At 63.9% G+C, this 11,414-nt stretch overlaps 1 protein-coding gene across 7 annotated transcripts; it reads left to right on the top strand.

Moving 5' to 3' along the window:
- Nucleotides 1-3,234: 3,234 nt before the first annotated feature.
- On the top strand, nucleotides 3,235-9,803 carry LOC106890520 (protein FAM49A-like). Of its 7 annotated transcripts, none has more exons than XM_014946409.1 (13): nucleotides 3,235-3,424; nucleotides 4,867-4,954; nucleotides 5,474-5,554; nucleotides 6,793-6,872; nucleotides 7,322-7,494; nucleotides 7,570-7,675; nucleotides 7,870-8,006; nucleotides 8,135-8,212; nucleotides 8,319-8,435; nucleotides 8,541-8,620; nucleotides 8,712-8,838; nucleotides 9,064-9,134; nucleotides 9,240-9,803. In XM_014946409.1, the coding sequence occupies exons 4-13, from the start codon at nucleotides 6,800-6,802 to the stop codon at nucleotides 9,301-9,303; spliced, it is 1,026 nt and encodes a 341-aa protein (XP_014801895.1). In that variant the 5' UTR covers nucleotides 3,235-3,424; nucleotides 4,867-4,954; nucleotides 5,474-5,554; nucleotides 6,793-6,799; the 3' UTR covers nucleotides 9,304-9,803. The 7 variants fall into 7 exon arrangements, with proteins under 7 accessions (XP_014801895.1, XP_014801896.1, XP_014801898.1 ...); XM_014946412.1 differs by having other exon boundaries at nucleotides 3,236-3,424; nucleotides 7,373-7,494; XM_014946410.1 differs by lacking the exon at nucleotides 5,474-5,554.
- The last annotated feature ends 1,611 nt before the right edge of the window (nucleotides 9,804-11,414 follow it).

Here is an 11,414-nt window from a genome sequence, read left to right as displayed (position 1 = left end):
GGATGCGGGGCAGGGGGATGCGGAGCAGGGGGATGCTGGCACTGGGATGCGGGGGGTGGGGGGGGAAGGATGCTGGCACTGGGATGTTGGCAGGGGGTGCTGGGTTCAGCATCAGGGATGCTGCTGGCCCTGCCTGCCCAGAGGTGCCTGCCTTGTCCCCAGCCCGCCAGTGCTCCCTGCCCCTCCTGCCGCTCTCCGCCGCTGCTTCCCTGCTTCCTCTTCACTCTGCCCCGCTCACCTGCCTCTGGATCCTGTCCCTGGTGGTGGCTGATCCTAAAGCACCCCAAAATCCCCTTCCCTTGGTGCGTTTCAGGGCTGGCAGGGGCCATGCTGCCTGCATCCCCCTGTCGGGCACCCAGCAAAGGACCCCACGCTGCCTGCTCTGAGAGGACACTGGAACATACCTCGGTCCTCCTTGCTGGGCAGAGCCACAGCTGAAGCACAGAGGGGAAAAGGGCCAAGAAAAAATGCTCTCCTTTCCAGAATCAAACAGAGTGTTTCCACGGCAATTGCTGGCAGCTCTTCCCGGTGACCTTGGCCGTCCTGCTGTGATCCCAGTGCCACCCAGGCCTGTCTGCAGCAGCCCCTCTGCAGCCGGTGGCCACTGAGCCTGGATGAAGTCGCCATCCAGCCAGGGCTGGTCCCCATCCTGGTCCCTGTCGGGGCTGTGGGGTGCTCTGCCCTTCCCGATGGCTCAGCATCCCCCAGCCCAGCCCTGCCCCTGGGTGCACCCATCCTTGGGGCAGAGGTGACTCCATGAAGCTGCAGAATCTGCCCCAGCTGGAGGCAAGAGACACTGATTTGCAAAAGGACACAAATATTTGTGGGTGTGTGTATGCAGCAGGGCTGTAGGGATCCATCAGCCGGGGGGCAGGGGGACTGGGACCCCCCCACAGCCAGATGTGACATCACTGCACCCCTGTCTGGGGCTGGATCCCCACCCGGGGTGGGGTGATTCAACCCCATGGCTTTTGGGTCCCTCCAGCAGCCTCCACCAGGCGCCGGGTACGTGGTTCTGTCTGGCCCCAAAGCCTCTCCGTGAGCCTCCCTGAGAGCATGGGGGGATGAGCCCCCCCCCCCAGCCTTGTGCTGGCTGGGCAACCTGCTGCTGGTTCTTACATGCTTAAGTAGAGAAGACATCAATTAGCATCACTGCAAACCGCCTTCGCTCAGGGTACACAGCGGGACTGAAAAATTAATGAAGGCTTAATTGGAGCAGCATGGCTGCCAGGGCTGAGACCTGCACAGCTCAGCTCATGGAACAGGCTGTGCTGAAGGGGCATAGGGTGGCTGGAAGAGGTGGGGGAGCACCAGACTGGGGGTCTGACAGAGACACCCTGGAGACAGGGACAAAGGCGGCTGTGGGGTACCAGGTATCCACATTTTTGGGGCTGCGACACCCCACGTCCTGGTGCTGGGGAGGTGCCCGGGCTTGTGCAGGGCTGGTGGCACTGGTGGCCCTGAGCACATGGGCTGGAGCACCCGGCTGAGCCCAGTACCCCAATCAGGGCACCCAAAGCACGAGCCCAGCCTGAACTGGGAATTAGCCCTGGGATTGCAGAAGGGCCACCAGGCTCCCCCGGGGGGGCAACCAGCTTTGCAGACAGTGCTGGCTCCGTGGCAGCCCTTTGCTCCCCACTGCCACTGCAATGTCACCCCAGCTCCTGGCCCCAGCGTGCCCGGGGTGCAGAGCTGCCAGGGCCTCCCTAATTCATAAAAACCTCCTAAAACCCTCAATATTCAGCCACGCTGCGGAATGCAAAGGGCTGCAGCTTCCCCCAGTGGCTACAGGCTGCACCAGCATGGCTTGGGGGGCCATGCCCAATGAGGGGGGACCCTGCAGCCACAGCCCTGAGCCACTGCAGCCACATCAGCCCCCCGCCAACTGCTGGGAGCTGTGGGGAGCACCATCACTGCTGCTTGTCCTTGCCTCCTGACAGCCTTCGTCCCACTGCACTGCGAGATCTCTTGGCTGTGACACCAGCAGTGCTCATCAGTAGCCCTCTGTGACCCCCCCAAGCACTCCTCCACCATGAGTGTCCCCACGACACGGTCCTGGGCAGGACATGTCACCCTCGGTGGGGTAAACTGGGCAGGGCTGGGGACAGGGACGGTGCACAGCGCTCACAGCCAGTGCAACCCACAGAATCCCTCATTTTTCCAGTGACACACTGGGCTGTAGCCACATGACCTGAGCACAGGGCTGGTGGGTCATGGGCACACGCTGGGACATCGGGGTGGGCTCCGGATGGCTTCTCCCCTGGCACATCCACAGGCACAAATGCCCAGGGGCAACCCGGTGCCAGTCCCGCTGTGGGCAGCGTTTGGGGTTGAGCTGTGGTTTTCAGACAGTTTTGGAGCGAAACAGAGATTTTTCATTCATTTGTTCATTTCTTCTGCTGCTACCTCCCTTCAAGCCATGTTTCCTCACCAGCAGCCTCAGCCTTTCCCTGCCCACTGTGCCCCAGGGCTTGGTGCTGGGTGCCCTGGCCACTATTGGGGTGCTGTAGGATGGGCACCCATGCCATGCTTTGCTGCAGAGAAATGCCCTTGTAGAGGAGCAGGGAGCTGCTGTCACCCATACCATGTCCCTGGGGGACACCTCTGGGTGCTGCTGGGCAAGCTGGACCTGGGGTGACCACAGCACTGGGGGTCCCTCTTGATGTCCCTACCATGATGCCCAGCACTGGCTTTGGAAAAGGGGGTGAAGGGTGAAAAAGCCAAAATATTCCAATTTTGGGGTTCCCCACCTGCTTCCCACCTCCCTGGTCAGAGCATCGCCTCCATGGGAACAGCTCTGCACTGGCAAGTGGTCCTCAAACCCATCCTGGCTCCAGTCGGGGGGGGAGGGGTGCTGAGGGGGGATGGATGGTGTTGCCTTGCTGAAATGGGGTTTGTGCCGGGTTTGGCCCTGTGACAGTGGCACTGGGTGGGTTTGGTGGCTGTCCCCCTTCCCAGAAAGGGGGAACTGGGGGGGAAGTGGTGCCATCCATGGGCTGGGGCAGGAGCAAAGGAAAATTGGGGGCTTCCCTCCCCTGCTCAGAGTGGGCTGCCGGGCTGAGCAGTGAAGGGGAGGGGGTGGGTGGGCAGGCACCCACTGTGTCACTGTGTCCCCCCTCCCAAAAACCAGGGAGCAGCACCCCAGCGGGCCCCACACCCAGGCAGGCTGCAGCGCTTTGCTGGCCGGCACGCAGGGAGTTAAGCGTCCCTGTCTCCCTCTCTCACACTTGAGACGTCACCGTCACCAGTGGCATGGGGGGGGGCGAGGGGCTATGGTGGTCTTTGTGGTGCATTCGGCAGCTGGCGCAGGGCGGCTCACGCACACGGTGGGCAGCTCGTCCCCGACACCCCGCGCTCCAGCAGCATCTGCAGACACCCGGCAGTGGCCACCGCCTGCCGACGCCTCGGGCTCCCCACTGCCACGGTGAGCAAGGGCCACCACAGGGAGGGTGGGGGACGATGGGGACAGGGATGCCACCAGGCCTGAGAGCAGGGTGTGGGGCTGTAGCATCCCCTAGCTGCTTCCCCCAAGGACCCCAACCAGTAGCAGCCACTCGCAGGGTCCCCATCTCCCTTTGCACCCCCAGTCTGGTGCATCCAGTGTTTGCTGGGTGCCCCCAGGATTGGGGGTGATGGGGTGGGTGCTGCCCTGAAGCCCCCCAGCCCCTCTGGGTATGCTGCAGCCCTGTGGTGGCCCTGGGTGGGTGCGGGGTGCACGGCTGGGTGCTCGCCTGCGCCGGCTGGGTGCCGCAGCTCAGCTCCCCCAGCAGCCTTGCGGTAAATCCTGCTGCTTGCCTGCAGCCGCAGCGAGGCAGAAGGGAGGCCCCCCCCCAACACCCCGCTGGTCCCACTTTGGCGGGGGGGGAGGGGATCAGCCCTGTGAGGGGGACTCATGCCTCCTTTCAGTCAGGGAGGTCCCCAAACTGGGGGGGTGGGCAGCCCCGGGAAGCCCCAACCCCACCCTGAGCCGGGCTAGGGGTGCCCCGGCTCATCCTGGGGAAGGATCTGGCCCCAGAACCCTCGTTCCCAGGATAAGCCCCCCCCGCCCCATGAAAAAATCCCTCAGGCACCGCGCGTCTGACCCCGCATTGGCTGCGGCAATGCCAGCATGGCCATGGGTGGGGGGCAGCATCAGGGGGACTCAGCGGTGGCAGTGGGCAGCCAGCAGGCACCCAGTGGGCGGGGGGGGGGCATGAGGTGCAGAGCCAACCCAAGGGGAAGGGGCACCCAGCCCCCAGCAGGGGTGTGGTGCTGCACCAGGTTACGGTGCCCACAATGATGCTGCACCACATTAATTAAACCCAGGCACTTAATTACAACCTGCTGAATCCCACAGCTGCTTCCCAGAGCCTGCTAACACTGTGGGGCCAACCCCGATGCCCCCCCATCCCTGTAGGAAATATGAGGGATGGAAGAACCAGGGGAGCATCCCAGCACCTGCGGGATTTGGGTTGCAGCTCATTCGCAGCGCAAAGGGATCTTCACGCGACACAGAAAAGAGCAAACCCAACCAGCAGCACCGGGAAAGGCTTCCCAGGGGATCTTGGCCTCTCCAAGGAAAGATGGGGACAGACGGCTCAGCCCCAGGGTTGTCCCTGAGCTGCTGGCAGGTCCTCCAAGGGGTGCAGAGGGAGGGGGATGCTCAGCTGGTGCCTGGAGAGCTCCCGGTGACACTGGCCGATGGCAATACAAAAAATAATCAAGGCAAATAAGGTGAAGGCTGGTGGCAGCACGCGGGGCTGAGAGCTGGAGTGGGGGGATGCAGTGTCCCACCCCACCTCCCCGCCTGGTCACCCACTGGGCGGGTCCCTGGGGTGAGGAGGTACCCGGTGGGGTGGCCTGACCCTCTCGCCCTCCTGCCCACAGGTCCCTGCTGGCCCATGAAGTGATTCAGGTGGGTGGCACAGCCCCTGCTCCTGCCGTAGCCGCCGCCACCACCACCCTGGGCACTGAGGTAAGGACCCAGAGCCATGGCCATGGGGTGGATGGGATGCTCCTGGTGTGAGCAACAGACCCCCAAACTGGGTCTGTGGGGCAGAAATCCCAACTGGGGCCTTCCCCTGTCTGTGGGGGATGCCCAGCTCCAGCAATGGGGGAATTGGCATGACCCCATGGGGGTCACCTAGGGCAGACCCCCATGCCCCATCTGAGTTGGGGGAGGAACCGTGGGAGGCAGCGTGGCTGGGGCGCCCACAGGAAGCACAGCGCTCGCGAACCCGCGCCCCGCTTCCCTTCCCGCCGCGGTGAAAGGCACGGCAGAACCGCTGGGGAGAGTGGCCGCGTTTCGGTGGACCCTGACACCCGTGTGCCCCGGCTGGGAGGGTGCTGGTTGGGGACGGCGGGGATTTGGGGTGCAGAGCTCAGTGGGACGGGCACAGGTAGGTGTCACAGCGGCGGCGGGGGCTCGGGGGTGCCAGGGTGTCCAGCCGGCAGCGCTGGTGCTGTTCCACTCTGTTCTGTTTCTCTCGCTCAGGTCTGCTGGCCATGGGCAACCTGATAAAGGTATTGGGCAAAGATTTAGAAAACTGTCCTCATTTTTTCCTGGATTTTGAAAGTAAGTCCTGTGAGCAGGGTGGGCGCGGGGAGGGGGCCGGGGCCGCCGCCATGGCTGCTCTCCGGAAGATGGGGACAGGCACAGTGTCCCCGAGCAGCCCCATGTCCCCAGGCACCTCGGGGCAGCCCTGGACGTGCCCCACGAAGGGCTGAGTGGGGCAGGGGAGTGGGACCCCAAGAGATGCCTTGTCCCTGAAACCTGAAGACATGTCCCTGTCCGAGTGGCGGGGATGCAGGATACGTCCTGGCAGCAGGACCTGGCTCATGAGGACCTCAGGAACGTGCCTGCTGCTGTTAGTTGGTGGCACCAGGTGGCCGTGTGGCATGTCCCCTTGCCAGAGAGGGACAGCCTGGGGGCCAGGGATGCCGGGGAAGGAGGAGGGAAGGATCTGTGCCCCCTGCCCTGCCGGGAGGGGTGGCATGGTGGTGACACCCTATGCTCAAGGGATGGGGACTGGGGACCCCAATTCTGCCCAGGGGACCTGTGCCAGCTTAACACTGGACTGGGCTAACTGGGAGAGGAGGGTGGCCCTCCCAGGCCCTCCCTGCGACGGCCTGCCCTTCCTCCCTCTCCCCCTCTTCCTCCCCGGAGCACGGCTCAGAGCAAGAGCAAGGTGGGGTAAAAATAGTGCAGCAGCAACCGCTCGCCCCAGCCTGGCCCCGGCGGGGAGAGGCCGTGCACAGCTCGTCACACCGCCTCCGGCACCAGCACCTCCCAAAATAGCCGGGGCTGGGGTCACGCAGCTGCCCTGCCCCCATGGTGAGGGACCGTCCCGGCTCCTCGTGGGTGCTTTGAGGCAGCACAGCCTCCCCTCGCCTCCAGCCCCCTCTGCAGCCCCCCAGCTTGGGGATAAGACTGTGGGGGCTCCCCAGGACCCCCCCGTTCCTGCGCTGGCTCTGCAGTTAGATGGGGGGATGCCCGTAGCCTTCGGGGACTCGCCTGCCGCTTCGCCCTCCTCGCCGCAGCCCAGCAGCTCCCTCCTCCCTTTGCTCCTTCCTCTCCATCACCCCATCCGCCAGCGCTCATCACCATCGAGGCGGGGGGGAAGAGGCTGCCAACCAGGGCCGGAAGCAGCCATGGGGTCACCGCCGCCGGCTGGGAGCCCCCCGAGCTCCCGGGGAGCGGTGTGGGGAAGATGGGGGCTCTGGCCACCGCCGGCCGCTGCCTGCAGCCCAGCACCTCTTCCCCGAGCCCCACCTCACCATCATGCTTTTTTCCTCTTGTTTCTTCTCTTGCAGGTTTCACATGGGGAACCTTCTTAAAGTGTTGACTTATAACGAACTTGACCAAGGCCCTAATTTTTTCCTTGACTTTGAAAGTGAGATGGGATTTTTATTTTCCTTTTTTGTTCCGTACTTATTCTGAGTTCCACATCCACGCCATTTTGAGTTCTTGTCCCCGTTGCCCATCGCATCGCGCCCATCCCAGGCGTCCTCCCCCCCACCTTCGCCGTCCGGGGGTCTCCCCGGGGAGGGAGGGCAGACCCATGGCTGGGGGGCTATCGCTCCGCACCTCTTCCCTGGGCCAGTTTGCAGCCCGTTGGGGCCAGCGCGGGGCTGGGGGCTGCTCGGGGACCCCTGTGAGCAGGACTGTGGTCGCAGGGCAGCCAGGACTCACCCCCACTTCCCCCCCCACACCCCGTGGCTTGGCTCGAGCTCGGGCAAGGAGACGGACGGGGGGGGAGAAACCCGCCAGGAAGGGCTGCGGGACGGCGGGAGAGCTGCAGGACGGGGTGCTGGCACCCCAACTCCGGCTCTCACCGCCCAGGACCCTGCTCAGAGCCCTCCGGGTTTCTCTCCCCGGGGCGCTGCCCTGCAGATGCACAGCCGACGGAGGCCGAGACGGTGGTGTGGAACCAGGTGAATGCCGTGCTGGAGGAGGCGCAGGCTGTCCTGGCCGAGCTGCAGTCCTACACGGGCGCCGGGCACGAGATCCGAGAGGTGGGTGCAGCCCGCTGCCCACCCACCCACCCACCGTGGCCTGGGACAACCCCTGGTGCTCTCCCCCTCCAATAGGCCATCCAAAACCCTGGGGACCTGCGGCTGCAGGAGAGGGCATGGAGCGCCGTCTGCCCCCTCGTCGCCAAGCTGAAGCGCTTCTACGAGTTCTCCCTGCGGCTGGGTGAGCGCCCCGAGCCTCCATCCCTCTTCCCTGTTTCCCTCCATTGCACCCTGCATCCCTCCCTGTGTGTGGTAATGGGGCAGTTTGGGGGAGATCTGGCCATGGTGTGGGTGCCATGCTGCCCCATGCCTCAGTTTCCCCAGCCGGGGAGGCGCACAGGAGCAGGATGGGGACCAGTGGAGCTTTGTCCCCAGAGAACGCCCTGCGGAGCCTGCTGGAGGCCCTCACCAGCCCCCCGTACGCCCCGACCCAGCACCTTGAGCGGGAGCAAGCCTTGGCTAAGCAGTTTGCTGAGATCCTCCACTTCACCCTCAGCTTCGATGAGCTCAAGGTACCTTGCCTCACATCCCCTGGTGGGAGCCCACGGGGTCCCTCCCCACACCCCCGAGGCTTGCCCTGGGCACACCGAGCCGGTGGTGGCCCCCATGCTATCCCCTAACGTGGGGCTCCCCTCGGCAGATGACCAACCCTGCCATCCAGAATGACTTCAGCTACTACAGAAGGACCATCAGCCGAAATCGCATTAACAACCTGCAGGTAAGACGATGGTGCTGTCATCCCCCCCCATCCAGGAATGACCTCCTCTGGGGGCGGTGTCACAGGACTCAGCCACCCCAATAGCCCCCATCATCCGCCCCCACAGCTGGACGCAGAGAGCGAGGTGAACAACGAGATGGCCAACAGGATGTCCCTCTTCTACGCTGAGGCCACCCCCATGCTCAAAACGCTCAGCAATGCCACCACCAAATTTGTCTCAGAGGTGAGTGAGACCAGGTGGGGGACCCTCGGGGTGGGGGAAGCCCCCCTCCAGCCCCAACACCCCGGTTAGGAGGGGAAACGGCAGCCAGGACCTGTTGGGTTTCAGAACAAGACCCTCCCCATTGAGGACACGACCGACTGCCTGAGCACCATGGCCTGCGTCTGCAGGGTGATGCTGGAGACCCCGTGAGTACCCTGCAATGGGGAGGGGGTACATCTCAGTGCCGGGGTCCCTGTGCCACCCACCCAGGCTCAGCTGGCCTCTCTCCCGGCGCAGGGAGTACCGGAGCCGCTTCACCAACACCGAGACCCTCCTCTTCTGCATGAGGGTGATGGTCGGCGTCATCATCCTCTATGACCATGTCCACCCTGTGGGGGCCTTCGCAAAGACCTCCAAGATCGATGTGAGTGGCCGTGGGGTGTCACAGCCATCCCACTCATCCCACCACAGCGGTGATGCCCGGGGGTCCCTCTCCCTGGATGTCCCCTGTGGGGATGCCTCTGAGCTGGTCCAGAGGGAGGGAACTCATTCCTCCCTGCCCTGAGCAGTGAGGAGGATGGGGAGGAAGGGGAGCAGCACCCCTGCAGCGCATCCGGGCTCTAACAGCTTCTCTCTCTCACCCCACCAGATGAAAGGCTGCATCAAAGTCTTGAAAGACCAACCCTCAACCAGCACTGAGGGGCTCCTGAACGCTCTGAGGTGAGCTGGGGGGTTGGGGGGTAGGGGGTGGGGGGATGTGGCAACCCCCTGACGGTGACAGAGTGGCTGGGGGGGCCACAGGGTGACCGTCCCCTCTCCATCCAGGTACACCACCCGGCACCTCAACGATGACACCACTTCCAAACAGATCCGGGCCCTGCTGCAGTGAGCGTGGAGCTGGCCTCGACCCCGCACCGTCACCGTGTCACCTCCGTCCATCACCATACCGCTCATTTTGTACAGAGGGAAAAGGGACAATAAGAAATACACAGTAACATGGGAAAAAAAATAATCAAAACAGCCCAAGGCCACCCTCTACATGCTCCTGCCCCCTCTCTTCTCATCCTCACTCCCCCCCAAATTAGCACCTGCTTCCGGACACAAGGTGCGGGTGACACCATGGGGACACTGTGCCAGGGGTGCGGGGGCCAGGCAGGATGGACCCGGGCAGGGATGCGCCGATGGGGCTGGTGGCAGCAAGCACTGGGGGCACTTTGGGGATGGGGGAAAGGGGTAGGTGCCACCCCCGTCCCCATCCTCATCCCCGGAGCATCCTGCTGCAGAGGAGGAATCCTGCAGACCTGCACTGATGCTGGTGGAAATGGCTGGGTCTCACCCGGTAGATTTTTAATATAAGCAATTAAATCTCCACTCACCTCTTCTTTTCAACATTTTTTTTTTTCCTTTTGGGTGTGAAATAAAAATGCCATTTAATCTGTTCGTGGCCGGAGCCAGGCCATCTCTGCCACATCCCATCCAATCCCATCCCACGCCACACCCGGAGCACCTGCAAACTGGGAGAACTGGGAGGCTGATGGAGGCCACGGCGGGCTGTGCCTTTGCCGGCAGATGGCCCTGTGGCACCGTGACAAAGCAGCCCCGGCAGCACCCCCACTAGTGCCATTCCCACCGTGGGGGGGACCCACTCGGCCTCAGCCCCCCCAAGCTGAGGTTGCGGGGGTGGAGGGGGACTCTGCAGGGCAGGACCCTGCGCCAGCCCTTGGTGGGGCTGTCACCCCCTCACAGGGACACCCCAGGGCTCCCCCTGCCATGGCCACACTCCTGGGGCGCAGAGCCAAGTCCCCTGGGGTTTGATGTCCCTCCAAGCCCCCTTCCCACTGCCTTTCCCATCCATGCTGCCTGCCCCCCCCGCTGCCCCGCATGGACCCCCACACTGCCAGCCCCTCCTCACTACCCCAGATGGACCCCCACACTGCCCCAGATGGACCCCCACACCGCTGGGGGGTGACAGGCACACTCCGTGTGACACCAGCACCCCACAGCCCTCCTGCAGGGTGGCTCCCCGGCAAGATGCCCGTGCCTCAGTTTACCCACCTGCACAATGGGACACAACCTCCAGGGTATGCTGGAGGGCGCATTGCCCCCCCCCCCGGGCCCCCCCCCCCCCCCTTGAATTCCTCAGGGTGCCAACACGGGGACACTCACCCTGTCCACCCACCCACTGCATTCCAGCTCAGCCCCCACATCCCCAAACCCACACGGGCACCCACCAGCATCCCTCCTCTCCCGGCCATGGCAGCCCAGAGGGGATCCTGAGCAACAAGGAGGGGGGGGCAAGACCTAGCGGCCCCCAGCCCTTCGGATAACAGCATTTTCTGGGCTCAGTGCCAAGATCTGGCCACACACACCCAGGTTTTGCTGCCAAAGTGGCCAAACTCCCGCCCGGCACGGGACGCACTCGCTGTTGCACAACCTGGGCCAACAGCTCCTTTTTATTTTTGGGCTTCTTGCAACACGGTTTCTCTGCAGCCTGCCCGAAATGCCGCCGAGGCACCGGATGAGCCACGGCATCCGAAACGCCCTCCTCCGGCTCCAGTGCTTCTCAGAGCAACTCCACGCACCAGCTGTGCCTCAGTTTCCCTGTTCGCTACCTTCGCGCAGCAGCCCTGCGATGGCAGTGATGGCAGCCAGCCCTGCAGACCCCACGTGGACCCCAAGGGCTTCCTTCCAATGATCCCACCACCCCAGGCTTCGTTAAATCCCCCTGGTGCTCCACAGATCCCACTTGGGAACTGCAGATGAGGCCAGGACATGGCCCCATTCAGAGGCCGCAGCCACCACATGGTTGCAGGAGCCACCATCCCCAGGTGACACAGTCCCCTAGAGGGTCCCCTGCCCATCTGAGGCACCAGGGCAGGATCATACCCTGCAGTGTGGGAACTGGGGTGGGAAGAGGTGGAAAAACATCACCACCCGGGACCTCCAACGGGAGTTAAGGGACAACCGGACCCTTTAAACCCCCCCAGCGGGCAGGGGCAC

This window comes from Calidris pugnax, unplaced genomic scaffold (assembly GCF_001431845.1).
Source record: "Calidris pugnax isolate Ruff unplaced genomic scaffold, ASM143184v1 scaffold113, whole genome shotgun sequence".
In the NCBI taxonomy this organism is placed as follows: domain Eukaryota; kingdom Metazoa; phylum Chordata; class Aves; order Charadriiformes; family Scolopacidae; genus Calidris; species Calidris pugnax.
This window is presented reverse-complemented; position numbering and strand designations above follow the sequence as displayed.